This window comes from Mya arenaria, chromosome 4 (assembly GCF_026914265.1).
Source record: "Mya arenaria isolate MELC-2E11 chromosome 4, ASM2691426v1".
NCBI lineage: Eukaryota > Metazoa > Mollusca > Bivalvia > Myida > Myidae > Mya > Mya arenaria.
The window spans coordinates 23,235,737-23,247,043 of record NC_069125.1 but is presented as its reverse complement, the minus strand read 5'-3'; the positions used below and the strand labels follow the sequence as shown (position 1 = coordinate 23,247,043).

Genomic DNA, 11,307 nt, shown 5'->3' with positions numbered 1-11,307 from the left:
AGGAATTGTTGAGTTATCACTCGGACAAGCTTTGGTCTACCGACGGACCGACCGACATACCGACATGCCTGTGCAAAGCAATATACCCCTCTTCTTCGAAGGGGGGCATGATTACAGTAGCATTGATCTATAAGTAAGTCAAACTAATGATCTAATGAACTAGAGATTGCTTTTTTGAAAAAGCGCATGTCTCCCCCATTGTGTGGTCGTAGGTGAGAAATAATCAATGATGGATCCCAAAATCAATAGGGGCCATCAACTAGTCATGACTAACTGGCATACCAAGTATGAAGTTCCTGGGTGTAAACGTTCTTGAGTTATTGAGCAGAAACCGGTTCTTCACCTCAAGGTCAGTGACCTTGACCTTTGACCAACTGATTGCAAAATCAACTAGACATCATGACCAACCTCACTTCAAAGTTTGGTGAACCTAGATCAAAGCATTCTCCTGATATTGCACGGAAATATTTTTTTACATTAGAGGTCACAGCGACGTTGACCTTTGACCTTGTGACCCCCCAAAATATAGGAGTTTTCTAAACCTCATGATCAACCTCCCTACCAAGTTTGGTGAACCTAGGTCAAACCATTCTCAAGATATTGAGCGGAAATGTTTTTTACATTGGGGGTCGCCGCGACCTTGACCTTTGACCTAGTGACCCCAAAAACAATAGGGATCTTCTACACCTCATGACCAACCTCCCTACCAAGTTTGGTGAACCTAGGTCAAACCGTTCTCAAGATTTTGAGCAGAAATGTTTTTTATATTGGGGGTCGCCGCGACCTTGACCTTTGACCTAGTGACCCCAAAAACAATAGGGATCCTCTACACCTCACGACCAACCTCCCTACCAAGTTTGGTGAACCTAGGTCAAACCATTCTCAAGATATTGAGCGGAAATGTTTTTTACATTGGGGGTCGCCGCGACCTTGACCTTTGACCTAGTGACCCCAAAAACAATAGGGATCCTCTACACCTCACGACCAACCTCCCTACCAAGTTTGGTGAACCTTGGTCAAACCATTCTCAAGATATTGAGCGGAAATGTTTTTTACATTGGGGGTCGCCGCGACCTTGACCTTTGACCTAGTGACCCCAAAAACAATAGGGATCCTCTACACCTCACGACCAACCTCCCTACCAAGTTTGGTGAACCTAGGTCAAACCATTCTCAAGATATTGAGCGGAAATGTTTTTTACATTGGGGGTCGCCGCGACCTTGACCTTTGACCTAGTGACCCCAAAAACAGTACGGATCTTCTACACCTCATGACCAACCTCCCTACCAAGTTTGGTGAACCTAGGTCAAACCATTGTCAAGATATTGAGCGGAAATGTTTTTTACATTGGGGGTCGCCGCGACCTTGACCTTTGACCTAGTGACCCCAAAAACAATAGGGATCTTCTACACCTCATGACCAACCTCCCTACCAAGTTTGGTGATCCTAGGTCATGCGGTTTTCCAGTTATCGATCGGAAACGAAGTGTGACGTACGGACGGACGGACGGACTGACGGACTACCGGACTGACGGACAGGGCAAAAACAATATGTCTCCCCCAGAGAGGGGGAGACATAACTATTCTGAACTCTATATAATGCCTCAGTCTTGTATCTGTACTATGCCCGTGCGATTGATTCCACCAACATCCACCTATTCGGGGCTCATACAGTGTATTGTACTACAAGAATAAACCAGTGTGGTTATATCTGAAAAATTCTCATTTTTCGCTAGTCAGATGAAGTGAATACACATAGTACTAATAATACATGTATGGTAAAATGTATAATGTAGAAGAAACAAGTGATGTCAATGACACAGTGCCATGGTTCAAACAGCCGATTTTATTCTAAATTTTACAGACTTAAAATCGTTATTTTTAGCAAAGTAGTTAAATCATCCCAAATCAAGTTTGCTAAAAAAATGTAAATATAACATTTTTTTTTTTTTAATTACAGTTCATATTGTGTATGAAAACATTTCGTCAGGGCATGGATAATCATGAAGTGCAGACATCATTTACCATGCACTGACCAAATGTTTTCATACATCAGACTCAGTACTGTAATACAGAAACACAGAAACAATTAATACCTAAATAAACTTACAGCAGTCTCCTTATGCCAATCATAAACATCCCACATTGCGCATCCATAGGGGTCTTCATCATTGCTGCTCTCCCTTGGCTATCATGGTTGAAATTACCTCCCTTGAATCCAAATATCTATCAATATGATCCTCGTGGTTTTAATGTGGATTTCTTGTTAAGTTTCTTGGTTCTGTAAATTCCCTGCTTCAGTGTGACGGTCATAAAAAAATGTGAGCACTGACAGAAAATAATTATTTTAAGTGTAGCAATCTTAGCCAATACATGCATTGACCAGTGACAATTGTTCCTGTTAACTCTCAGAGAATCCAAAAGTCCAAGTGTACATATTCTTCAGGTACATACGTTATGACAGTTTATGAAGCAACAGTTATCTGTGACAATTTTCAATCTGATTTACATGCGAACATGTATATATCAAGCTGTGTCCATATATTCCAATATTCAATAGAACTCATACGTACGACATCTGCTTATATCAAAAACATAATATATACCAAGTTTAATAACACTGACGTTGAATCAAAGATGAAAAGATGCATTTCTCCTTTTACTCCCACTATAAGTTTTAATAAATTTAAGCAAACTATAAATGGAGGCTAAAAGGTTGAACACTGCAGTGATCTTATCTGGCCCTAATAATAAAATATTGTTTTATGAGTTTTGGAAAGTGGCTTCAAACTTGGCCAAGTTTTGTTAAAATGCTACAATAAATTCACTCAAGTTCATGTGCATAGTGTGCATAGGTAATTTTAAGACACTTGACATCTGACATCTGTCATCATTTATATCTGGTGTACAAATGCACTTTTAAGTAAATGAACTTTAAAAGTTTTATAAATTTACAGACTTTTATAATTTAAATTTAATAATAAATCAAACTAAACATGACCAGTTTAGTTTAAGTTTCCTGGATGCAATTAATACAAAATCAATAAATAACTAACATAATAATAATTTCAATGACATAATGCGACATATATTACCTTCAGAATACTTTTTCATGCGTTTTACCAGTCTTACAACAAAATTATTAACTTGAACCTGGGAGTAAGATTATTGGTCCCAGCTTGAACATTCAAATGTAAAACAATAAAACATGGAATATTTATATGAGCATGACCCTTATTCTCTCAATCTTTTTGGTTTAACAAAACTGACTTGCATCATTAAGATGATTGAGCAGTGTTTTTATGCTTTAAAAAAAGAGTTCCAGTTTCATCTCTTTCCACATTGTTGAAGATGTTTTTTTGCAAAATTTCAAAACCTAGCATGATACTGATGTTAATCATAGACCTCTATCTTCTTGCCAAAGATATCCATTTATGTTATAACAAGGGTGTATGTTACAACAAGCGTGTATGTTACAACAAGGGTGTATGTTACAACAAGCGTGTATGTTACAACAAGGGTGCACATTTATTGAATGTAAGAGATGGTAAGATAGGTTATCATCGTAAATAATTAATGGCTTTCACCCTGTAAACCCCAAGGTAACAACTATACTTATACCCAATTTTGCAACAGCTGAGAGGGCTCTATTTCATTTGATTAATAATTCAAACACAGGCTATTTGACTTGAACCATCTATTGCTTAAAGCCATACAATTTTATGTGGTTTCTACATGTATAAATATATACAATCAAATGCATAATAATATATATTATATATATCTGTCAAAGATAAAAATGTAAAAGAAATACTGAATACTTAAACTTCATACATTATCAAACATTCAGAATTAATAACAATATGTTTATTTATATGGATGCTAATCATATTTGACATGATGATGATGGCTATGTTCAATAGCGGTCCAAGAAAAACAAGACCTCAGACAAGTACTAGTTAACAAGGGTAAGTAACTCAATACTTCTACGACAAGTGCAAGTACATATGTAGTATTCCATCAAAATTAATGATACTTAGAAATTAGATTTAATTTAAAACAAGAGCTGTCACAGAGACAGCGCGCTTGACTATTCCGCCGCTTTTCAGTGTAAGGATTGAAAAGTTTTGGCGAAACATGAATGGATCACTGTTGGATTACATTCCAATGCAATACATGATGTGCCGAGGTATTAACATAAATTAGGTTACATGCAAAATTTTAACCAGAATTTTTAAGTGTAATAATAAAGGCCCATTACTTGCAAAATACAGTTATCTAACTTGGATATTCAATTAGGTTGGGTGGTTGAATACCATTGTATAAAGTCTCAATGCAATACATCAAGTAATTGCTGAGATAATATCCTATGTGTGGTAACATGCAAGACCTTAACCAGAATTTCTAAGTTGCAATAAAGGGGCAAAAATTATATAATATGAAAAATAGAGTTATCTAACTTGATTAAATAAGAAGTTTAAATGGTTGGGAGCCTGTGTGTAAAGTTTCAATGCAATACATGATGTATTCGCTGAGGTATTGACTTAAAAGTGGTTACATGCAAAACCCTAACAAGAATTTCTATGTCAAATAAAAAAGGGGCCATTATTAGTTAATGCAAACTATACTTATCTTACTTTGTTATTTAAGTAGATTGGATGGTTGAGTACCATTTTATAAAGTCTCAATGCAATACATCCAGTAGTTGCTGAGATATTAAATTAAACAACATGCAAAACCTTAGCCAGAATTTCTAAGTCGAATAATAAAGGGCAATTATTTTGCATTAAATGCAAACTAGAGTTATCTAACTTGATTATTTTAGTAGGTTGGATGGTTGAGTACCATTGTATCAGGTCTCAATGCAATACCTCAAGCAGTTGCTGAGATATTAACCTATGTGTGCTTACATGCACCTTAACCAGAATTTCTAAGTCGAATAATAAAGGGCAATTATTTGCATAAAATGCAAATTAGAGTTATCTTACTTGGTTAATTAAGTAGGTTGGACAGTTGAGTACCATTGTATCGAGTCTCAATGCAATATCTCCAGTAGTTGCTGAGATATTAACCAATGTGTGCTTGCACGCAAAACCTTAACCAGAATTTCTAAGTCAAATAATAAAGGGCAATTATTTGCAATAAATGCAAACTAGATTTATCTAACTTCGTTAATAAAGTAGGTTGGATGGTTGAGTACCATTGTATCAAGTCTCAATGCAATACCTCAAGCAGTTGCTGAGATATTAACCTATGTGTGCTTGCATGCAAAACCTTAACCAGAATTTCTTAGTCAAATAATAAAGGCCTATTTTTTGCATTAAATGCAAACTAGAGTTATCTAACTTGGTTAATTACGTAGGTTGGATGGTTGAGTACCATTGTATATAGTCTCAATGCAATACCTCAAGTAGTTGCTGAGATATTAACCTATGTGTGCTTGCATGCAAAACCTTAACCAAGGGGTGACGCCGACGCCCACTCTTGGGTGAGTAGTATAGCTCTCCTTATTCTTCGAATAGTCGAGCTAAAAATCATGATACAGACTGACCATTAAAATTCCAAAGCATGGAAATTAGTAAAGTTCAAATTAGATAGATAGTTCATATAACCAAAAAGAAATCAAGTTAAATTTCAACAGAAGTTATATAACTAATTGTTCCCGCCAGGGTTTGAAATGGGCAGGGTGCAAGGTCAGAAAGGGCCCTTTTGATTTTGATGCGCATTGATGGGGCACTTGCAAGGGTCAATTCATTGTGTGTATGTGTTGTAACTCCTTTCAATACTAATAGTTTGTTATGAATAGCATAGCTGTTATCTTAACTTATGTGTCAAAATTATGTATATTTGTTATTTTTATACCTATTTCTAAAACTTAATTTAACAATTTGTCCAATGAATTATGAAATATAGTTCATTATAATCAAAAGGGCTCTGACAAACAAAAGGGCACAGCAGGGCATAGTAAAAAGACAGCAGAGTGCATGAAAAGGGCACCAGGGTGCTCTGCTTGCTATTTTGGCCTAGCTGGAGCACTGTAAAACCATGAGCCATTTTGAAAAAGACCTGTGAGAAAACAAATTTCATTTTTGGCAACTAAAAAAGGAGAAAGAAGAAAATAATAGATAAACATGGGAGAAACATTCCTTCCGTGCAGTTGTCATATTGATTTTACTGCTATTATGGGAAAATCCATATCAGAAATTGGCACCCAACAATCAATCCGCAAACACTGCATTAAGAAAACAGAGAACAATCTAAAGCCAATTCTTACACTGTTTGATAACAGATCAATCTTTTTGTCTGCAAAACAGGATTTTAAACAAAACAAGCATTTTCAGTGAAAAGATATCCCCCGCCAACGATGGCTTGTTTGTGCTTGATGGCTTGTTTGTGCTTGAAGGTTAAAAAAAATCTCAGAAAGAATAAGATAAGCACATTGGTTTTACTGAGAAACGGCTGCAAACAATGATTTTTTAATAAATCAAGGGCAATAACTCTAAGGAAAATTGACCAATCCAAAAGAAAAATAGACAGGCATCATCACAGTATGTTTGTTGTTATTTATTCCAAGTGTCATGAAATTCTACCAGCTAGTTGCATAGAAAAGGCTGCAAACATGGATCTTTTAATAAATCAAGGGCAAATAACTCATATAGAAATTACACAATCCAAAATGTAAATAAACAGGCATCATCGCAGTATGTTGGTTCATATTTATTTCAAGTTTCAAGAATTTCTACCAACTAGTTACTGAGAAATGGCTGTAAATGAGTTTTTCAAAAAATCAAGGGCAATAAGTACAATTGACCAATCCAAAAAAAAAATGAACAGGCATCATCCCAGTATAGTAATTCATATTTAATTAAAGTTTCATGAAATTCTGCCAGCTAGTGACTGAGAAATGGCTGTTAATGTGCATTTTTCAAAAAATCAAGGGCAATAACTCCAAGGACAATTGACCAATCAATTTTTTTTTGGAAGGGCATCATTCCAGTATAGTGGTTCATATTTATTTTAAGTTTCATGAAATTATACCGGCTAGTTACTGAGAAAACGCAGGTGACGGACGGACGGAAGGAAGGACGGACGGAAAGACGGACGGAAGGACGGACAACGCCATTTCAATATCCCCCTCTCTATTTCATAGGCGGGGGATAATAATAATTGAATACATTATGAACAAAACTAATCTACAAATTGGCAATCAAAATTAAAGCACTTTTATTAAGTAACTTTGTAATAGAATACTTTAATCACTAACACTTCAGCCAAATGAACAGTTACAAAACCTGAGAATAACAAGTCCTAGGCCAGCCTTTCAAACAAATAAAGTTGTATGTATTTTCATAAATACACATATTGACACCCAAACCCCACTCAAATATTATCAAACAAAAAACCTGACTAATTGTTGCTACTTTTTGCTGAAAATATAGCTGAACAGATGAGACAGACTCACTAAATGAGATAAAAGGAAGACTGGCTGCGACACCAGACTCATTTTTCAGATATGTTAATATCATGTCAGTTAAAGGGTCATTGTGGGAAGGAAGAAACCAGAACATTTTTCCTTCACAATATACTTTTTAGTGTCATGACTAAATGGCAGCTGCACTTAGATCGTTGATTCAAAAGGTTAATGAGTAGAGGAGTTTGTATTGGTACAGTAAGAACAACCTTAGTGGTAAGCTCATGAGTATATAAGAGCTCAATGCTGGTGTTTTGGTGATAATGGGTTTGAGCCCCACAGCGCAACTTCTCCTCCAAAATTTACTTTCATGTTGTGAAAAAGCTGGGGCCGCAGGCAAATATTTGATACCGATTTTCTTAATAATCGTATTTTAAATAAAGCTACGCGCATATAGATCAATACCAGCCTGACACGATATTGAATAAACAGGTCATAATTACACCATCTAGCTAATTGGCGTGAAAACTGTCGGCGGATTATTAAAGATTATTAAGGTTAGTGGAAGAAGAGGCGATAAGAAAATAATTATTTGTATCGTTTTTGATGTTTCAAAAACTGTAGTTTATTGTGATAATTGCAATTACTCGTTAAAATAGAATTGTCATTAAATAGCCAGCAATATTTCATATTCGTCACATTTAAGTTTGACTTTAAAATGGACGTTCTCGGCAAGTTCTGAATGATGTTGCTTTGATTGTTCAACAAAGTGTGCAAATTAATGTATTAATTGGGTTTGAATTACTGTGACAATTTTTAATTGTATATGGTACAGAAATAGAAATTATGAAATAAATGTAATAGTGAATAAATGTTACTAAACTATAATAGTTTTATATATATCAACTATTTTAACCGAAAAAGGTTTAGATAAAAACATGAAAATAAAACCTGAACTCACTGGAAATCGAGTCTTTCAATGCTTAAAATTGAAAAAAATCTCGACGGGAGGGGGTGTCCCCTCCCAAGACCACCCCTTCCGCGGCCCCAATGACAATTCCCTTCCTACGCGCCTGTAGCATTGTAAGTTGCTCAATCCGAAGATTCACTTGCGGGAATGGGTTTGAAGCCTGTACAAGGTGTATTTTTGCTCCAAACTTTACTTTGATGGTGTCAGGACTAAGCAAATTTGCCTAGATTGACCGAAAATGGGAATGACGGGAGAAGAAACTCAGGTAGCAGGAACCAGCCACCCTGATTTGTCAATGGGTTCCAGCCCAACAAGGCGCAAACTTGATACATGGGACAAAAAACTCTCCAAATTGCTTCAATATGATGAGCAAGGAAACATAATTTCATTTCTTAAATTAAAATAAACTAGAAATGTGTCCATAGGACACGGATGCCCCCACTTCGATTTTTTGTCATATAGGATAAGTTGAGTTGAGTTGGGTTTTACGGCATCGCAAGACTGTATAGGTTATATGGCGCCATTCAGGCAGGAAAAAACTTGTTGGATCCACATTGGACACATACTTTTCAAGAATTAGATTGGAAACACATATTTTTGAAGTATTTTTGGCAAAAAAGGGCCGTAACTCCTAAATGACTAAAGCGATTTCCATGACTATCGAACTTGATCAAGATATTATGGTCACAAACATGTGTATAAAGTTTGGTGAGGATTGGACAAACAGTTTTCAAGAATTAGATTGGAAACATATATTTTTGAAGTATTTTTGGCAAAAAAGGGCCGTAACTCCTAAATGACTAAAGCGATTTCCATGACTATCGAACTTGATCAAGATATTATGGTCACAAACATGTGTTTAAAGTTTGGTGAGGATTGGACAAACAGTTTTCAAGAATTAGATCGGAAACAATCTTCGGGACGTACGTACGTACAGACAGACAGACGTACGTACGGACAAGGGCAACCCTATATGCCGCCACTTTGTGGGGGCATAAAAATAATAATGGGAAAACTTATACATTAACCTATATCATAAAGTTTAATCATCTAAAAAAAATACCTTAAAGCACAATCATAGACAAACACAAAACTGGATGAAATATCTACCTACCTACCTTGTGTCTTCTAGGGAAATGTTTAGCCCTTTAGGCTAGTTGATCCCTTTAGATTACTTCTATGCAAATCTCCACTCCGATCTGATTTTGTTTATCAATGAAAATATTGAAATTCACTCCGGTCTGATTGTTTGCTGATGAAATATGGATGATATTTCATTGCAACAGATGAAGCATGACTCCGAGATGAAGAGTCTCTCGCAATGAATGTGTGAGACTTGACAGGTAAACTTAAAACAGTTTTATGCTGTCAAACCAGGAATTGAACTCTAAACTTGAAGAACTAGAAGCACCTGCCAACTAATCTGACTCACACTACTATTTTTTTATTTTAAATTCTACAGCAAACCGACAGAAATTTAACGAATAATATAAAAACAATTTATCATCAATATTATCAAAATTGACTATACAAAAGGCTAGCATAAATAAAGAAATGGAAAATAAGTATCAGTATCTCATTATGCATAATCTCAATATGTAAACATTTGCAGACGAATTTTGATGAATGTACAGGTCTTCACTGAACAATAAAATTACCAACCCCATAAACCAATCCATGGTATCTCTAAGATACTCTGGTAGCCTGTCCAGCTTGAAGAAATTGTTACATTGAGCTGGAATGTCTAACAACAGTCGGTTAAAATCGTGTATTTACTGAAAATATCAAAATGGCGTCGTCTATTCCTCCAAAAGAAGAGTATTCAAGTCATGTAAACAGGAAACAAATATATTGCACCCTAATGTATACAATAGGTTACGCCCAACTAAACTATGAATGATAGTAGTAGTAGTTTTATTCGTGCATTATGTCAATAATAGTACATTTTACATCATTATAATATATATCACATATTGTATTTGCATGATATTTAGAGTCCTAATAAGTTATATCACAGAAAGTTTCACATGAAATACATAATACTAGATCTACTAAAACAAGTATAACTTCTGGTGTTAATGATTTTATGTATCTACCATGGCCGAGAGTGTAAGATAGGCATTCGGAACTCCTCGGCCATTTTTATCGAAAACAACCTCGGATGTATTTGGACGGTTTACATACTCAAAAAGTGGCACGTTTAAGTCCGCTGCAAGTAGATCGCGTAGTAATTTTATTAAGCAGTTAAACTTTATGACTTTACTCGTGGGAATCTTAATTTTGTTTACAATAATTCACTTCACTGACAAACCGAGTTTCCGCAAAACTCCCTGCGCGAGGGTCGGAATGAACCTATCTTACACGAGCGGCTATGGTAGATGCTTTTTCTCCCACCTCAGTTAAAAATGATTAAGTAAAAATGTGTTTTTGCTGGAACTCTTTTGTGCTTAGTGAAAATAATTGCGTATAGATATGCGATAATTCGTGGTTGTCATGGATATGCGCGCAGTGATTCCGAGTATATTAATAGTCAAATCGGTCTTTAAATAGTCCTAAGGAGAGTGAAGCATTATTTCTTGAATGGTGCGTGAAAACTGTTTCATGGTGACCGAAGTGAGAAATAATTAACTAGCATGATGCTACAGACGACAGTCTTCAACAAGGGGGGGTAATTACACTGTGGTGACCATAAAAAAGGAGTTCCATACGGGCATTTTATCTTCGCCCGTGGGCAATAAAGTTTAACATAATAAATGACATTGCACAGGATAACCCGTAAAGATTTGCACAAGTACAAAAGCTTATTTCCAACGGGGTCCATGTCAAAGGTATTAAAGTTGGCATTAAATGATTTAGTGAACAGTATTATATAATATTTTATCCTATACTCAGATGAATTAAATTAATATATGACATTCATCACAAAT

At 35.6% G+C, this 11,307-nt stretch overlaps 1 protein-coding gene across 2 annotated transcripts in view; it reads right to left on the bottom strand.

Annotated features, from left to right (window-relative positions):
• Positions 1-10,180, bottom strand: part of LOC128229844 (MOB kinase activator 2-like) — a 44,825-nt gene extending 34,645 nt beyond the window's left edge. Inside the window, exon 1 of one of the 2 annotated variants that reach the window (XM_052941694.1) lies at positions 10,043-10,180. In XM_052941694.1, coding sequence (XP_052797654.1) covers positions 10,043-10,059 — 17 coding nt within the window. In that variant the 5' untranslated portion in view covers positions 10,060-10,180. Of the gene's footprint in view, positions 1-2,109; positions 2,490-10,042 lie in introns of those variants that run through there. The other variant, XM_052941691.1, reaches the window with a different exon arrangement.
• Positions 10,181-11,307: the final 1,127 nt, after the last annotated feature.